Source organism: Xiphophorus maculatus, chromosome 14 (genome assembly GCF_002775205.1).
Source record: "Xiphophorus maculatus strain JP 163 A chromosome 14, X_maculatus-5.0-male, whole genome shotgun sequence".
Lineage (NCBI taxonomy): Eukaryota > Metazoa > Chordata > Actinopteri > Cyprinodontiformes > Poeciliidae > Xiphophorus > Xiphophorus maculatus.
The window spans coordinates 26,429,679-26,448,354 of NC_036456.1; the positions used below are offsets into that span (position 1 = coordinate 26,429,679).

The 18,676-nt window shown below is 36.6% G+C and overlaps 1 protein-coding gene across 2 annotated transcripts; it reads left to right on the forward strand.

The window, feature by feature from the left end:
• Positions 1–325: 325 nt before the first annotated feature.
• Positions 326–16,299, forward strand: LOC106699945 (E3 ubiquitin-protein ligase TRIM39-like). Of its 2 annotated transcripts, XM_023345690.1 has the most exons (16): positions 362–414; positions 3,977–4,051; positions 5,176–5,328; positions 6,126–6,366; positions 7,561–7,808; positions 8,504–8,608; positions 10,103–10,198; positions 10,747–10,980; positions 11,055–11,202; positions 12,209–12,253; positions 12,390–12,416; positions 13,006–13,070; positions 13,167–13,277; positions 14,219–14,337; positions 15,118–15,214; positions 15,332–16,299. In XM_023345690.1, the coding sequence occupies exons 3-16, from the start codon at positions 5,188–5,190 to the stop codon at positions 15,479–15,481; spliced, it is 1,827 nt and encodes a 608-aa protein (XP_023201458.1). In that variant the 5' UTR covers positions 362–414; positions 3,977–4,051; positions 5,176–5,187; the 3' UTR covers positions 15,482–16,299. The 2 variants fall into 2 exon arrangements, with proteins under 2 accessions (XP_014328147.1, XP_023201458.1); XM_014472661.2 differs by lacking the exon at positions 3,977–4,051 and having other exon boundaries at positions 326–414.
• Positions 16,300–18,676: the final 2,377 nt, after the last annotated feature.

The window sequence follows — 18,676 nt, forward strand, 5'->3', positions numbered from 1 at the left end:
CTAGCTAATCTCCATCTTAATGAGCGACTCCATCTATCTATCATAGTGCGGATGTTATGATGTTTGTTAAGTCTTTGTTTATCCTCGGTTCCAGGAAATACTTTACCCGTGAGAAATGCAGCTGAACATCTCATCAAACACAGCTGCAGGATTGGATCTGTTGACTTTTGACCTACTCTGCAGCATATCTGAGTGTGAGTGTGTTCCTTTTAACTTAACCAGTCCTGCCACTTTTACCTAGTAAAGGGAGAGACAGGTGAGTGGGAGGGACTTTGGAACAAAACATCACAGCCATCAATCAGGTACACCCACAATCAAGATTTTAGCAAGTTTAAATCCGGGACATGCTAAACTGCTGCGCGCAGAAGGTACTGGCCTCAAGCATCTCTGGAGGGTTTGAACTTACAGCTTAAGGTATTTGCTTGTTATTCTGAAGTAGGTCAAATTAATATGTGTAATGTGTCACATTGTGTTATTTAGTGGGGATTATAAATGTATTTTTAAAAGGAAAAGTTTTGTATTTTTAATACAAAACTAACATATAAGTAAATTCTCAACAAAATTTAGGAGCTTAGAGTCAATAATTTCTTAATATTGATGAAAAAGTACTTGCTCCACTGGAAGATTATTTCACCTATAACATGGAAAAAATGTCTTTATCTGTCAAACGAACTAGAACATTTTCATCAATATTATGGAATTATTGACTTAAGCCTGAAAAGTTACTTGTAAGTTAGTGTTATTTCAAGTGTGCTAAAATATTTGCATTAGAAACTAGACCAAAATTCCTTGGTAAGATTTTGTGTTTTTTACAGTGTAAAAGTTAATTATCTGTACGCCCAGTTTGTGTTTATCTCTGTTTGTCTGTATTATGGTTAATGAAAGGTTAATCTTCTCTGATGTGACTACATGACTCTGTTTAGGGAAATTTGTGATATTTATTGAGTTTCATTTTGAAACATGCTTTAGCGTAATAATTTTCTGACCTTTTTCAAAGTAGTTTTAGCTGCACAATGACTGAGATTGAACGTTAATATTTGATTTAGAGAAAACTTGGAAAAACTTGTGGTTTGTTATTTTTGAACTTGGTTCATTTTTGGTTTTTTAAACTCACTGAAAAAAAGAGAATGGCGTTCCAATTTTTAAAAATAGTTCATTTGTAGATAGTTAAGGGTAGAGTGCCTTCTCCAGGGGATGGGAAGTGTCCTGCCCCAAGTGGAGGAGTTCAAGTATCTTGGGATCTTGTTCACGAATGAGCGAAGAAGGGAGTGGGAGGTCGACAGGCGGATTGGTGCAGCGTCTGCCGTTAAGCGGGCGTTGTACCGGTCTGTCGTGGTGAAGAGAGGGCTGAGCCAAAAAGCGAAGCTCTCAATTTACCAGTCGATCTACGTTCCCACCCTCATCTATGGTCATGAGCTTTGGGTCGTGACCGAAAGAACGAGATCGCGGATACAAGCGGCCGAAATGGGTTTTCTCCGTAGGGTGTCTGGGCGTTCCCTTAGAGACAGGGTGAGAAGCTCAGTCATCCGGGAGGGACTCAGAGTAGAGCCGCTGCTCCTTCACATCAAGAGGAGCCAGTTGAGGCTCGGACATCTGGTCAGGATGCCTGCTGGACGCCTCCCTGGTGAGGTGTTCTGGGCACGTCCCACCGGGAGGAGGCCCCGGGGAAGACCCAGGACACGCTGGAGGGACTATGTCTCTCGGTTGGCCTGGGAACGCCTCGGGATTCCCCCGAGGAGCTGGAACAAGTGGCTGGGGAGAGGGAAGTCTGGGCCTCCCTTCTGAAGCTGCTACCCCCGCGACCCGACCCCGGATAAGCGGAAGAAAATGAATGGATGGATAGTTAATTTGTTACATGTAGTCAAATTAAGTTTGTCAAACTTAAATAATTATTATTTATTTAACATGACAATTTAATAAACTTTATATACTTACCTGAATAAACATCATTGAATTACTTTGAACAAATCAACTAATTTTTTAAAGTTGTGCTGAACTGAAAAACTAAATTTTTCAGTTAAGGAGATTTGCATTAAACATAGTAACTACATTTATACTTAACCAGGCAGCTTATTTTAAAGTTCCTTATATTGTCTATCCGCTGTTTTTCTATCTGCAAAAACAATCTGCTTTAATTAAAATCTATATTTGTGTCACACTAATGCTTCTCTATCAAAAGAACTGAAATCCTTTAGGAGTAATTTTTTTTATAAAATAAAACTACTTTCTAAAATGTAACCAAGTCCAAACTGAGAAGTATTTAAAAACAGCAGTGCAACATCAAAACTGCAGGGGTTTGGACGTGTTTGCAGACTGCAACCATTGTTGCAGAAAATATATACTCCGCCAAGACTGTCCACCAACAATGGGTACAGAAATTAGTCTCCCTTACATCATGGGGGTGGTGTCACTTACATTGGAAGCACATTTTCCCAACACTTAATGTCAGATTGGACAATATAAAGAAGCCAAGCTGGTGGAGGAAGTGTAATGATTTGGGTAAACATTTGGGTCTTGGGCGTGCCGTGGTGGCGTAGGGCGTAGCGCGACCCATATTTGGAGGCCTTGAGTCCTCGACGCGGCCGTTGCGGGTTCGACTCCCGGACCCGACGACATTTGCCGCATGTCTACCCCCTCTCCTTCCCTGTTTCCTGTCAGCCTACTATCATATAAGGAACACTAAAGCCCACAAAAAAAAAAAAACATTTGGGTCTTGCCATCCAGTATACTCTACCTTCACATGTACCACCTAGCTAATCATTGTTGTGGAGAATGTACACTCCACCAAGACTAGCTTTCACAGCAAAATTTGTTCACCAACGACTTAAGGGGATAAATGCTGACTCTAAAGTGATGTTGCCTCCAAATAAAACAGATTTTAATCCAGTGAAACATGTCAAGTCCGATCCATGGAGGCTCGTCTTCTACCTGAGTGAAGTTGGCCCCCCCACCTTCTTCAAATTAGACAAAATTGGTGTCAATCAACTCGGCTACGTTTGTGCTGGTTTGTGCAGCAAAAATTTTCGTTTGTGCAGCTATCATTTTAAAGATATTAAGAGGGCTGGTTGACCTTTGATGACCTCTAAAACATTTCTTAATATCTTTAAAATGATAGCAGCACAAATGAAAATTTTTGCTGCACAAACCAGCACAAACGTAGCCGAGTTGATTGACACCCATTTCATCTGATTTGAAGAAGGTGGGGGGCTGGTTGACCTTTGATGACCTCTAAAAACATTTCTTTATATCTTTAAAATGATAGCGGCACAAACGAAAATTTTTGCTGCACAAACCAGCACAAACATAGCCGAGTTGATTGACACCAATTTTGTCTAATTTGAAGAAGGTGGGGGGGCCAACTTCACTCAGGTTCTACACCTCTATTTACTAGAATTGAAGGATTTGCTGCAAAACCTTTTGAGCCAAATACCGTCCTACACCTTCAGTAGGATGGTATTGGAGTGGAGTCCATGTCTTGAGAAGGCTGGTGGTCATAATGTTATGCCTGATCTGTCTTCTTGCCTTGAAAATACCTTTGTGTCCCTTCAGTCAGGTGAAGCAGTTCATTCAGGTCTTTCCCTGTTTGAACTACCTTTATCAGCTGTGGTATTTGAGGCCGGGTTAACACTCAATCTCCTGAACACTATCAGAGCCAAACAAATGTATCTGTCTCTCAAAGAATGTACTTCCATCAGATCCTCAGATCTCAAAGTTTAAGAATGGCCAAAGAACATGTCCTCTCTTTTTTTGATGTCCTCCATTGAAGTTAACGTTTTGTACCGTCCTTTATGGTCTGAGCGGAGACAGGAAGTCAGATTTCTTCTGATAGAGACTCTGCCAAATCTGATGAGCTTGTCCAATTGTTTCCTAAACTGTACACAACATGGAAGGGTGCTGTCTTTATTATTACTGATGTTATTACTAAGGTCTGAGGTACAACGAAGCACCATAAGAACTGTCCTTCTTATGTTTTCAGGTAGCTCATTGAGCTTGACAAGCTTTTAACCAATTTCTTAATCTCTACTGGTGATACACGGGATTACTCTAGCAGGTAATTTTCAAATAATTAGAAATGTATGTATTCTTTTCACATTAATACTACTTGTTTATCACCTTCTTTAGCAAAGAAAGAACATACTTTACAAGTAAAGAGAAGTTTTATTGGACATAATCAAATATCGAACACTGGAAGGAGGGTTGCTTTTGAAAGTCAGTAAAGATTTGCCATTTAAATATGAGATCTTTAGTAAGGAAGGAACATCGTCTGTCCAAAACGGAAACCTGGACTCATTAACCAGTAACTGTCAAGAGATCTCTGTCAATGAGTATGTAGGGGAAAGGTCAAACAAGACTTTAGGGTTAACGTCAAGATTTTTCTTACAGAATTGCTTCAATTCAGGATATGAAAAATATTTAGTAAGAATTTGTTTTATATTGTTTTGCCCTTCAGTTATGTTCAAGACCCTATGTGTGCTTCCTCCCTTTCTTTCTCCATATAGCAGTTATACGTTTTACCCCAAAACACCAAACCTGAAAAGCAGTTGAATCTAGCTTACATATTAAAAAACCCTGTGATATTGTATATAATAAAAAAATATTGGCAGATTGCAGTATTCATACCTTATATATCTGGTACCTGTATATGTATTTGAACCTAATGTAAGTGAAAATGAAGGAGAGAATCTAGCCTCACTTCATTCCTGAAGGTTTTTTGAACATCCTAATCTGATCTGAGATAAATGTTTGGTACAAAACTCCAGTATGCCATGCTTTACTATATTTAGATGTTTTCTACTAACCCTTAATTTTCCCTAATCAGATTTTTAGGGATTAGGAATTTTCATAGTTGAATGGCAGCTACAATGGCCTGTTTCATGCATGTGTGTCAATGTAGGGGAAAGGTCATTCAAGACTTTAGGGTTAATATTAAGATGTTTCTTGCAGAATTGTTTCATGTTGACTTCAAAACTCCAATGTGGTTCACAATACATTTAGTCATTCATTCAAACATTCACATGGTGATGGTGGCAAGCTACATTATAGCCACTGCTGGGTTTTGGAAGTTCGACTTTCTGACCACCACCAGCAGACAAGGTGGTTGGAGCGTCCCAAGGTCACAACGACTGACCTTCTGCTTTCTGGGGAGAAACTGTCTAATTCATGCCTGTCCTTTAGTTTTGTTTCAGGATGTCTTTATATGGCAGTTTTTTGACTGAAGACCAGGTCACATGCTCTATATGCCTGGATGTGTTCACCAATCCTTCATCCACACCATGTGGCCACAGTTTCTGCATGGCCTGCATCACCAGATACTGGGAGGGATCTCAGGTGAGTGATTGTTGAAGCTTCCTTCAATCGACTTTTATTTCTTCATTTTTGTTCTTTAAATGTTCTTGTCAAAGATAGAGCTATGTAGCATTTTTCTTTCTAGTGTGTCATTCTGACTTAAATAAAGCACTAAAAGAACCAGTTATCAAACCACTTAAAACCAGTAAAAAAAATAAATGTTGGTCAGCACTTAAAAGAAACTCATTTTAATGTTAGGATCAAAACAGAGAAATAGATGAAAACCAAAGTTCAAACTTCTTAGAATTATAAGTCTTAGGGGCATAAGCCCTTTTGTGGACGGCCATCTGTGGGAACCTGTAATTACAACATTCCTTCTGCAGAATTCTGAATGAAACAAGGGTCAAGGTTTAACTTTAAGGTTTAACTGTAAAGATGTTTAGATCCAGCGCTCCTGAGCAAGGAGCAGGCTTTCTCTCTGCCAGTGAGAGAAGAAGGGTCACACACTTTGTCCACCCCAATGTTGCAGACACTGACAACGGAGAGAAAGAGGTTGTCCTAGTCTTAGGGTCATAAGTTCCCCATGACATCACAGAGTTTCACTCCTGAAACTCCTCTTCCTGTAGCTGGAACCAAAGTAGACCGAGGCAGTGCCTTTGTTGAATCACACAGCTTCTTGCTGTCAGTCCTTCGTGACTGGAGGTACAACAGTCACAAGGGCTATATTTCAACTGTATGATCATTCTTCCATCTTCATTACCTTTTCATTTGTCTACTGCCGTTTCTGATATGGTCTTTCTCCTGGACATCCTTTCACCTATTCCATCATCCTCTTCCAGGTTTGCCAGTGTCCTTTATGTAAGAAAACCTTCCAGAATCGACCAGACCTCCAGATCAACAGGACTCTGCGAGAGATAACTGATCAGTTCAAATCTGTGAAAGGTGGAGTATCAGTGAAGGACAAGATAGGAAAAAAGATGGGACACAAAAATCACAACTTTATGGCAGAACTAAAAATGAAGTTGCCAAAACCTCTGCCCAAGAACATGGTAGCTCTGACCGGCACAGCTCAATCCCAGGGTAAGTAATCGAAAGGGTTTGGACCGAATCAACCAGGCTATGCAAAACGTAATCACATGTTGATGATACGCACGGCTATAATAAACAAGTTGAAGAGGTTGCAAATTAGCATAGACCACACAACTTATAAAAATGAAGAGGGTTCCCCCCTCTGACCTGGAGGTTTGGACTAGTACATTTTTCAAAGTTTCATGCCTTTGGTAAGGCACAGATTAAACAGTGGATGGGAGCATTCGTTATGTCAGAACTTATTTGGCAAATGCATTTCCATTTCCTTTGAGCACATTAGTTACGTTTCAGAAAAAAAACTAAGAAAGTGTAAAACCTTTGTTGTGAAACTGATCAAATTATTTTGAATCTTAACATCTAATTCAATCTTTTCTTATGCGATATTTCAAAAAACGCATTGAAAAGTTTGACAGAAACATGGCAAGTGATTGAGAAGCTGGTTTGTTATGTATTTACTAGAAATGCGACTCTCATGGTGGCAGCATGTTGTTGTAGCTCTGTTACGTCAGTTCTGAGTTGTTCTTCTTATTAACTTTTGCTCATCTTTTTTTTGGTTGGTTTTTTTCGGTCAATTTTTCCCATGGTTTCGACACTGTGCAGGTGCAAGAATTTTTCCTCTTATTTTGTTACATTTAGACAGTTGCCATGGTGCGTAACCATGGCCACAAGCCTTTTTCCCCCTCTCTAACAACTGGGAGCAACTGCCTACAATCTCAAAAGCTCACATACTGTAATACATTTATATGAGTTTGACTCCAAGATGATATTAGTAACAACATTTATTTTTCCTTTGGAATGAATGAACTAAAAACACTGAAAGGAGATAATGATCACATTGAATAAAAAATCCTGGGGTGAAAAAATGTTTAGGGTCAGAAATATGAGGAGAAGCAAGAAAACAGCAACATGAAAATTTCTCCTTTATACAATAACCTTGTTGTTCTGGTTGGTTTCGTAACAAGCACACCTGTGAGGGCTGCCAAGTTCAGGTCATTTCACATTATGCAGGAGATTAATGACTGTCCTGTCAGGGAATGATGGAGCGATAATGGAGCAATGTAGGAATGTTGAAATGCCGTCCAAAAGATGAAATGTTGATTGTCAGATTCTGTTTTCTTAAATAATAAAAATATATTACATATTAAAAAGGACCTAACAAAGTTTTTCTGGGGTTTTTTTTGGCAGCGTATTCTTTCCCATCTCTGTCCACGTCAACTTTGCACCAGAATGGCACAAGCACAATGGCTTTATCTGTACCGAACCGCTGCGGGTCTTCCAGTCTGGAGCACAGCCCCGATCATAATCTTAACCATCTGCATCCTCATTTCCCTCATATGATGTCCCACGCCAAAGGTCGCAGAAGGTTCACTCTGAGTGGAGCGGCCAGTAGCAATAATGTCCCTCTGTGCGAAGTCCATAACAGAGGAATATTGGTAAAAGAATCAGTTAACTTTGTATTTCATTCACATATTATTTTATATATTAATATAGAAACTACAGAAGAAACATGTATTGTGTTTTAAATACTAGTTGTTTCCTTACAGACATCTTCTGTTTTTGCTTATTGTTGCATTTAAATGTTTAAAATCATCAAACACGTTTAAATATCCCATTCTTTAGAAGCGTTTTAATTCAGCGACATCCAGGGGGTTTTAACACAGGGAGTCTCTTCAGAGCATCTCATTCTAGAATTTGACTAGGCCACTTTGTGTTTTTTTATTTTTAACCGGTAAGAAGCTGGACTTGCTGGTGTGTCATGCATCATTTTCCTTACAGACTATTCCATGTTTTTTCTGTTTGCAGTTCACTAGGGTCCCAAAGCCTTAGAAATAACTTTTTAGAAACCATTTCCAGGTTTTCTAGTTCCAGAAAAACGTGACACATATCCAACGACCCAATTCTGATCTTTTCACCCCTTCAACCCCCCCCCAAAATCTGATTTGTTCCACTTCCATATATGGTACTAAGAGAAATCTGATTTATATCTGAACAGCCTCAAATAATGACTGAAAATAATAATAATTATGAAATTATGAATGAAAAACGACAAAAGAAAAAAACTGAAGAAGTCTGTAATGCAGTGAATACATTTTAGCAGCACTGTAACCCTTCCTCTTTCTGCTTTCAGCTTTACTGTAAATCCGACCAAATGTGCATCTGTCCTGAATGTGAGATCGAAGACCACAATGATCATGACACCGTCACTGTTGAGGCCGAGTGGATGGAAACCAAGGTAAGAAATAACTGCTTCTGCTGTTGTTGGGACTGATTAAACTGACTGGAAAAGATGAACAGCGGTTGCTCAAGAAAGTGCAAGTGACGACAGACACCAGCGATTTGCTTATGCAAAGTCTGAGGTTAGAAATTTCCATTTTAAAACTTATCTTTTCACTGCTGATCATACCAGGGTGAAGGACACGACACCCTTGTGCACTGCAAAAACACAAAATTACACCATTTGAAATAAGACAAAACTAACTTAGAAGTAACTTTTCGGTAAAATATAAGAGCTTGTTTTAGTGGACAATTCCTTAATTTTGATGAAAAAGTTCTAGTTCCATTTGCAGATTAGTTCACTTACAACAAGACATTTTCCCATATTAGTGAAACAATATGAGCAGAACTAGTATTTTTATATCAATATTAAGGAATAACTGACTTAAACCAGTTCCTATATCTTGCTGAAAAGTTACATGTCAGTTAGTTTTGTTTTATTTCAAATGTGCTAATATATTTGCACTAGAAAATAGATAAAAAAATTTGTATTTTTGCAGTAATTTAGGCTTTAAATCAGCTTCTTGACATCATGGAAACTGCTAGCTTGAATTTACAACCATAAAACTTTCAGAAAAACTGGTGCCTACCAAAAGTAGGCACAAAATAGCCAATGGAGTGAGTAAAGGTGATTTAAAAGTTTATAAAGTCACTTTGAGGTTTGAGTTTTTAGAATCTTATTTTGGATTCAGCCTTCAGGAACAATTACTTTTCATTTACACCGAGAGCTAGTGACTATAAGACATGGACTTATTATAACCTCTAAACAGAACTGTCCCTTTAACACTTCTGTCTTGTGATTTATAATCCAATCATCTGTTTTATGGTTTAAGAACTTGTGCTTTAATGGGGAAAAAGATTTAAGCCATGTTTCTTTCAGTGTTTCAGCTGTTTTACAGTTTTCTGGAAATTTATCTGAAAGGAAGGTTGTTATGACAACAGCAGATTTTTAATGTATTGTGGTGCTGAGCCGTTCAGTGATTTATAAATGTTCTTCAGGTGACAGAAGGCCGACTTTGTAACCGTCTTTATGTGGCTGTGAAGGTTCATGTCAGAGTTCATCTCTAGTTTCCAGCTGAAATAACTGAAGCTGTTCATTGACTCAAGATCGTTCCTCCTATGGCCCAAAGATAATAACTAATAAATCGGTGCTTAGTTCTGTCACCTGGAGGCATCATAATGTAGAGCTGTGTGTCATCTGTGTAGTTTTGATAGCTAATATTATACTTGTTATATGTAATCTGAGCAAGTGGGAGCATTTAGGAATGTAGTTCATCAAACACATCACTATTATACACTTTTATTAATAATGAAAAACCTTGGGTAGTAGGATGAGATGCAAAGTCTGTAATCCCAGAAATTAACTTTAAAAATAACTAATATAGGAGAAATCAGTGCCATAATGACAGTAGATGCTCTAGTGAGTGTAATTCCTGTCTGGGTGTGTTTGCAGATGCTGCTGAGAGACTCTGAGCAGGACATCCAGGACATGATCAGCGACAGGAGGAGGAAGATCGAGGAGATCAGGGAGTCTGTGACAGAACTGGAGGTAAAACAAGCTTACACAAACACAACCTGCACAATTTAAGGTTAAAATTACATCTTCTTAAACAAATTTAGCTTTTTTTAAATTATACAAAAAGTTATATTACCTCTTATAATAAAACATGTTCTCATATGTTTTTTAAAAATATTTTTATATCTTTTGAACTTCTCCCCACATAAAACACCAAAATTACCAACTGCATTTATCTTTTGTACAGTTTCTCAAATTTTGCCTTTCTTTTGATTTGCTCTTAAATTTTATGAACTAGTTTAAACAATTATAATTTTGCTTTTTTTCTTCTTACCTGTTTAGGACATATTTTGGCACATTTGTGATCTGTATCTATAATAGCGATACATTTAATTTAGTAGTATTAATTCTTACTAATTTTCTTCTTTTGGGACTGTCCTTTTTTAAAAAAGACTAAAGTCTGTTTGTAAATTTTAAATATATAATTCTGCTATTTTAAAGTCAAATTAAATCCTGGTTCCAGTTCCTTTACCATAATCTTCAGTTTCTAACTCTTTTTCTAAATCACTTTCAACCTTCAGATGGCGGTGGAGCGGGAGACGTCGGGCACTGTGTGCCTCTTCTCGGCGCTGGCCTCCGCCATCGAGCGGTCCCAGGCGGAGCTGATCGAGGTGATGGATAACAGCCGCAGGTCGGCGGAGAATCAGGCCAACGCCATGATCCATCAGCTGGAGAGGGAGATAGAAGAACTCGAGAGCAGAGAAGCTGCTCTCACTGAACTCGCCATGTCAGAGGATCACATTCACTGCGTCAAGGTTAGTCAGAACATAAGGTTGGTTTAATTAGAAAACTCTGGATGTTTCTTTATTAATTTGTAAATATTCCTCAGACTTTTCCCAGCCTGTCCACACCTCCAGTCACCAAAGACTGGTCCGGAGTGTCGCTGAATACCGACCTGGGAACGGCAGCCATCTACAGACCTTTGGCAGCTACGGTGGAAAAGTTCCAGCGAGATCTAAAGAATATTCTAGAAAATGGTTAGTAAACGCAAAACATGAAGAGCCCAGACATTTGTTAGTTTTACAACTGTATTTATTTTTTATTTTATTTATTTCAAACATGATAGTTGTATAAAATCATGCACAAGAACAAGGAATGCAAAAGACACACATTTTTGCACCACAGTACACAAAAATATGAGCACAACCCTTTCAGATCCAAAAGAGATTAACTTCTTTGATGGTAACAAAGAGCAGGTTTACAAATATGATTAAATTGTGAAACTGTTGTAAAATAATTTTAATGAATTAAAGTTCAGCTTCACTCATAAAACAGATGTGTTAAAAACAACACATGACGTGTTAAATTTTAACACATGCCGAATCTGCTCAGGGACAACACGTGTGTTGTTATTGACACAACTATTGTGTCATTGAAATCAACACAAACATGTGTTAAAATGTGTCATTTTGACAAACATGTGTAAAATTTGTTCTCATAGCTGGAGATGATGACTTCTTCATGAAGCAGAGCAATGCTAATCTCGTACCAGGCTTAGAGACAAAAGACCAGAGAAATAACAAAACTAATTTGTTAGTGAAATGATAAGACACTCTGTATAATATACAATGCAGTACAAACATATTTTTGTACTGCATTGTATCATTTATAAAGTTATTAAATTCTGCCACAATACAGCAATAATAATTGCATTTTTAGATGAAGTAAAAATTGTTACAAATACTAAACAAAAAAAATTGAAAACAATTTTAGAAAAAAAAAATCATTGAGAGGAATTACACAATCTGCTGTCAGCAGGGAGTAAATTCTGCCTGACAAACACAGATTAACACAAAAATGTGTTGAAATATTCAACACAATCAGTGTATTATAATGTTGTCCATATTTTAACACATTGTGTGTTAAAATAAACACAAAATGTGCATTAAAGGTGGTGACACATTTTTTGAGTTATTTTTCAACACGTCTGTTTTTAGAGTTTATTGTTTCCAGCTCCTGAAGCACTTTGTTGTTTTTATTCAGGTTTTCCTTCTCCAGTATTGGAAGCCAGTGGACAGACAAAACCCAGTGAGTTCTTACTCTTGGTTTAAACAAACAGGATTGCAACACTTCATTTAATCAGATGAATAATGTTTTCCTCACAAGAGCCTTCACCATGTATGGCGATTTGTAACATGTAAATGTTTGTTTGTTTCTCCTGCAGGAGAAAAGAAGATGAAGGAATTTGCAAGTATGTAAAATTCAATTCATAGCATCTACATTTCCTTGTTTGCTATATATTTTACTTAAATAAAAGCAAATAACTGGAATAAAAGCAAAATCTCTTTCTTTATGCAGGCACGTATAGCTTCAGCTAAATGTTGCCCAGGTTGTGCTGGCACGTTAAAAATATAACTCCAAAAACATGTTTCTAACTATTTTTTCCCTACCTTATTTTCTTCCCATTCCAGATTATATTGGGCTAAGTTTTCATATAATTTCTTGAAAAAACAAAAAGTTAGTATAGCTTAACCTGAGAAATAGCAGTTTGCTACCAGTTAGTCAGCTGGAAAACAAATGTAAAATTGATTCATTCAAATTTTTAATGAAAATTGTTACGACCAAGCAGAAGCTAGTCTAATGACAAGTAGAATCATAAAATTGTACAATTAAATGCATTCCTTCCTAAGAGCCAAAATTGAAATGCAAACTTTACCAAAGAAATTTCAATAACTTTTCATATTAACTAGCATAACAGTGGCATAAATTAGCATGATTAAGTGAGTTTAGGCCAAGATTGTTAGTAATTAATTTTCATTTAATGTTTTTTTTCAACACAGTGAACGTCACCCTGGATTCCAGCACGGCCCATCCCAGATTGATCCTGTCAGGAGATTTGAAAAGTGTGAGCTTGCTGATCAGTGATTTCAACATTTAATAACTAACGCATGTTTTATTTTTACATTTTAGAAAATATGTCTAATAATCCTTTTTTATGCAGGTTTGGTGTGGGGACCGATACCACCACGTTCCAGAAACTCCAGAGAGGTTCGACAAAGTGGTCTGTGTCCTGGGAAGAGAAGCAATCTCCCATGGGAAACATTACTGGGAGGTAATAGGCTGTTACAACAAAACAAAAATCACAATTTTTAATGAAATTGAGAAGCTTGTACTCTCTAAAAAGTTACACGTTGCTTTTCAGAACTTATCTGAAAAATAAAGATCACTTCCAGGAACTTACAGGATACTTCCCATAACATTTTCTACAAGCCTCATGATTTATGTTACTTTCATTGAATTTACACGGTTACTCTCACAGTTTAATGGTTCTTACAGCTTACTGACTCTTAGTGGTTACTCTCTAGAAACTATATGAGAAAACCATCTTACTGACTGTAAGCTAAAATAAAAATGTTAAAAAGTATGTTCTGAGTAAGAACCAACCTACACGCGTTGAGAAAGTAGCACCTCACATTTTGTAAATTTAATCTTTAACTTTCTTGAAAGAAACTGTCAAGTATAAGCATTTCATTTCAGTCAATATCAATAATTATTGATTTGTTTTTTTGTTTAAAATATCTGAAATACTGCCAAACTGGGGGACGTTACCTTTCTTGTTTTATCCAGATTTTACTCTATGCTGTTTTTTATTTTTAAGCAGTTATGAGGCAAAACCTTAACCTGCTGCTGCGGCAGTTACTCAACAGGTCGTTGCTAGGTAACCAAAGAATGAGTGAGTTGCTAGGTAACCAAAGAATGAGAGAGTTACCAACCATAAGAGGTTGAGCAGCTAAAGCCTTTCCTCTACCTATCTCCCAGAATGCTGTGCGGTTCTGGCTCAGAGTGTATTATCCACTGATATTGATCATGTGTCTGTCACTTTATATATTGTTACTGATTTATTGTCCATCTGTATTTGTAACAGTGCAACATTTGTGACTAGAAATAGATGTAAACTGTCAACATTACTGGTTGGATGGTTTTGTTCCAAGCTGCAGTCTTTCAGGATTTGCTGTGTTTGATGACGCAACATGTTGTGCTTCCTGTGAACAGGTGGAGGTGAACGGGAAAACGGACTGGGATCTGGGCGTGGTCAGACAGTCCGTCAACAGGAAGGGGAAGATCGATTACACCCCAGACAACGGCTTCTGGTTCCTCAGCTTAAGAGACAAGTGAGTTTAATTCGATAAGATCTTCTAAGAAATAGATAAAATACATGCTTAAAGGTTTATATTTTCAAAAGGTACTTTTAATCTAATGAAAGAACCAAACTGGAGTGTGTAGGTTCACTTTAGTGAATATCACTAATGTCAATAAATATTGCAACAATAAAGAAGTTTCCTATAATTCTTTTTTTTAAATTACGAGAAAAAGTCATATTAGCAGAAGAAAATTGTAAAAATACTAAAAAAAATAGAAAGCTTTGATAGAGTTATGAAGTTCTGAGAAGACCATCTTGTCAAGTACATGATTATTTCTTTGAAATAGACCCAATCATTTGCTCAATCGTTTCAAAGTTCTGCTACTAATAATAATAATTTGATGCTAACGTGTTAAAAAATTAATTATTTCCTTATTTGGAAAACTGATACCAAAAGTATAACTTCACAATAGTGCTCATTTTCATTTTATTTGTTATTTTTTAATTTTTTGTGAAGGACTTAAAATTACTACTTCATTTTACTAATATTACAACTTTATTTTAATAATATTATGACTTTATTCTCATCACATTACAACTTTATTGTCTTAAGGCATTTTTCCTATATTATTCCAACTTTATTCTGGTAATGTTATGACTTTATTCTCATTATTATGACTTTATTCTCGTATTATAACGGGAACTTTTTCACGTTAAAACCCTGAATCTGACTGTGTGTCCACTCTTTCCATCATGGCTCTATAGGCAGGCAGTCATAAGAAAATATAATTGTTTTCTTCTTTGCCCTCAGACACAAATACGCCTTTCGCTCTGAGCCTTGCACAGAGGTGGAGATGAAACTTCGACTTCATAAGATTGGAATATTTGTGGACTATGAGAAAGGAGAGGTGAAAACGATACAAAACCTTTTTTTACTTTAAGAAACTCATCAATCCAACGACTAACGGTTGGATACTTTACTGCTAAGTTAGATAACTGTCCTTTTTCTTTTCTTTTTCCCACAGGTATCCTTTTACAACGTTGATGCCAAAGTCCACATCTACACTTTCTATGACATCTTCACCGAAAACCTCTTCCCCTTCTTCAGCCCCTGCACCAACAAATCAGGAAAAAACGAAATGCCCCTGATCATCACTCCTGTACACATGGAGTAAAAGCTAACGTGTTTTTAAAGTTCCTCAGATACTTCAGAATGAGTTTTGTTCATTTTTTTACAGCTTTTTCCACATTACTAGAAATCTAATGTGATAATTTAATACTGAAGAACGGATTGACTTCCTGGAATCCCAGGACTGAACCCGAATGACAATTATTGTTTTTCTTTGTTGTTGTTTCTTCAAAAAACAAGCTAGCCTCACGTGAGAGGTTCAGAATGTGGAAAAGGACAATTATTTCTGACTTCATTTGGTTTTCAGTTCTTGTACCATATTTTATCCCTTCTGTTTACTTAACACAAATTTACTTTATTTGTAATATACCTTTAAATATTTACAGCAGAGGAAAAACAGTATGGCTGCTGCTGAAGAAACTGTTGTGTAAAGAACATTGTTCATAATATTTAGTATCGTAATTTTTGTTTAAACGCCACATTCTGTTACATTAAATGGAGAATTTAGATGTTTTTTAAGTGGGGTTCTGTTGAGAGGTTATTAGCTGATAACAACTTACCTTCAGTCTCTAGTCATACAGAATGACAAGAGATTAGATGCTAAAGCTAACTGCTATTCTCCCTTGAGCAAGAGTAAGAGGATATCTGCCATCTTGAAATTACCTATGACTAATAAAAAAATTTATTAGTTTGCACATTTAAACTAATATGCTAATAGCAGGGCTAATTGTTTTGTTTATCAACTTTTGCTAACTTTGGAAATGTTTAGTGCATTTAGCTTCCCTTAAGTAAATTTTTCCAGAAAAATTTTAAAGCACTAATTTACTTTGCTGTTTTGTAAACGTTCAGTTAAATAAAATTTGACATCTGTGTTGAAGTTTTAGTTTTTTGACTGTTAAGTATTCTTGAAATAGTTAAATGCTTATGTTCATGCTCTTATTTTGAAGTGGATGAAGGCCATTTACGCAGCAGTTCTGTTAACTCTCCTCATTCTTTTTCCACCCCAGAAACGTTATTGAGCAAGTGGGAAGTATAAACAAATTAACAAATGAGGAATACATAAAAATACAACACTCACATGGGTAAACAACTAGGGGTGTTACACAAAAATATGCAAAAAATCCAAAAATATGAATTATTTTAGAGCTTCCTCATGTTCTCATTACACATGGTAATTATCAACATGGTTGAAATATATGTTTCAAATAGTCAATATTTTATTGCTGATATCTTGAATTGGAGTCTCCATACAAGAGATACCTTAATAATTAACTAATAATGTCATAAACTAATTTTCAGATATCTGGAATGTAAGTATGGTGAAGCTGATTTTATGTTAACGCGGCCTGCCATAAAATGCACAGTCAGAGCAAAGTCAGATTATCAATTCTTCAACATATATTTGTTTAACTAAATGTAAAAACTAAACCCTGGCGGCTGCTGGGGTTATAACACAACTGGGGGAAACACTGACACTTTAGTCAAAACTCGTTTTAAATATTTAGAATGCAATAGTAAAGAGTCAGACGAAAGTGATCGTATGCTAAACTCAAATTAATTTTCACCTTCGTAGCAGAGAGACAACACCAATATGCAGGTAGCCACTGATGAGATGACTTAGATCAGTGGTTCGTAACCTTTTTGAGGTACCAAACCCTCCAGTTTTATATGCACATTCACTGAACCCTTCCTTAGTGATAAATAAAATATGATTTTTTTTCCAAATTCAAGACATATTTATACGTTTTTTTACTGGTGCACAAAATGAGCCATGCATGAACATCGCCTTGCTCAAAGAACAAAACCAACACAGTGCATGAACTCACAACAAATTACGGTATTACTTTATTCAGACCCCCAAAATATATTTTTTTACTATTTACTAATTAAAAATAAATTTAGATTTTTTTTGAAGAATTAAATTTTTTTTTAATAACTTAATTTTTTTTATTTTAAATTTAATTAGTTTTTTGTCAATCCACAAAATACTTTTTTGGAGCCAGAATAAAGCCTGTTCCTATTTTTTTGTAAGTTTTCTATTTGCTTTATGAAATTTTCATCAGACTCTGCAACTCCAACCTGCATTTTGGTTCTACCTCAAAACCTTAAATAATGACATAGACAAAACACTGCAGAAAATAGAAGCAAAAGAAAAAATGCTGCAAATAGTAAAAACAGCAACTATCAAACGCTGCAAACTTGCACCACACAATGAAAATGTTCCAGATGTTGAACAAATCCAACAACATAAGGGACCAGACCCTGAGTATAGTCGGGATTTCAGGATTTTAATAAGATTTGCTGAAGAAATTTGAAGGAAGAAAGAAAAGTTGCTCTATATTTAATGCCAGTTTTCTGCAATAGTACATCAGCATATTTGTGTAATACTAGCCACTCCAGCCCTACGACAGACTGTCGACTTGTCCAGGGTGACCTGGCCCCTTGCCTGAAACGTTTGCTGAGGCACCGGCACCTCTCCCGACCCCACTAGCAGTTAACTAGCATCCCCAGAACCAGAACCAAACATGGAGAAGCAGCATTCAGCTTCTATGCACCACAAATCTGGAACACACTTCCAGAAAACTGCAAAACAGCCAAAAACACTGAGTTCTTTTAAATCTAGACTAAAAACCCACCCAATTAGAGCTTATTTTGAAATATAATCAATAAAACATTGATCAAAATTTTTCTATGACCGCATTTTCTGACATATGACACACAGGCTCAACAACTTAATTCCAGGGAATGGAAAATTAACATTTTTGAAGAACTGCAGTTCTTCAGAAACTGCTGGGATACTTGGGGCTCTTCACCATCCTCCGTTTCACCGATCGTCATTCCCTCCATCGTCATTACAGCACGGCGAGCTTGTTCATTGAATCCTTCGAATGCCATTTCACTGCACTTTAGATAGTGGAACACCTTAATGAGACCTGACTTCCCCAAGGTCCATAATGTTCTGATGATCTCATCCAGTACTTGCTCCATGTCCACTTTCTTTTCCGTCTAGATAGGTTGTCTCTAGATGCTTATTTTATCTCCTGGCTGGCTCGCCAAGATTTTATATTATCTGTTTTTCTTTTACAGTCTAACCATAAAGCTTTGATAATTAGAAATGACTCCCAAATTGTGTCCAAATGCTGTGAATTGATTTTATAAAAAGTTTCAGGGAGCAAAAGCAGATTTAATAATTATTGTTTTTCAGATATTTGTGATTCAACTCTTAAATGTAAAAATAGTC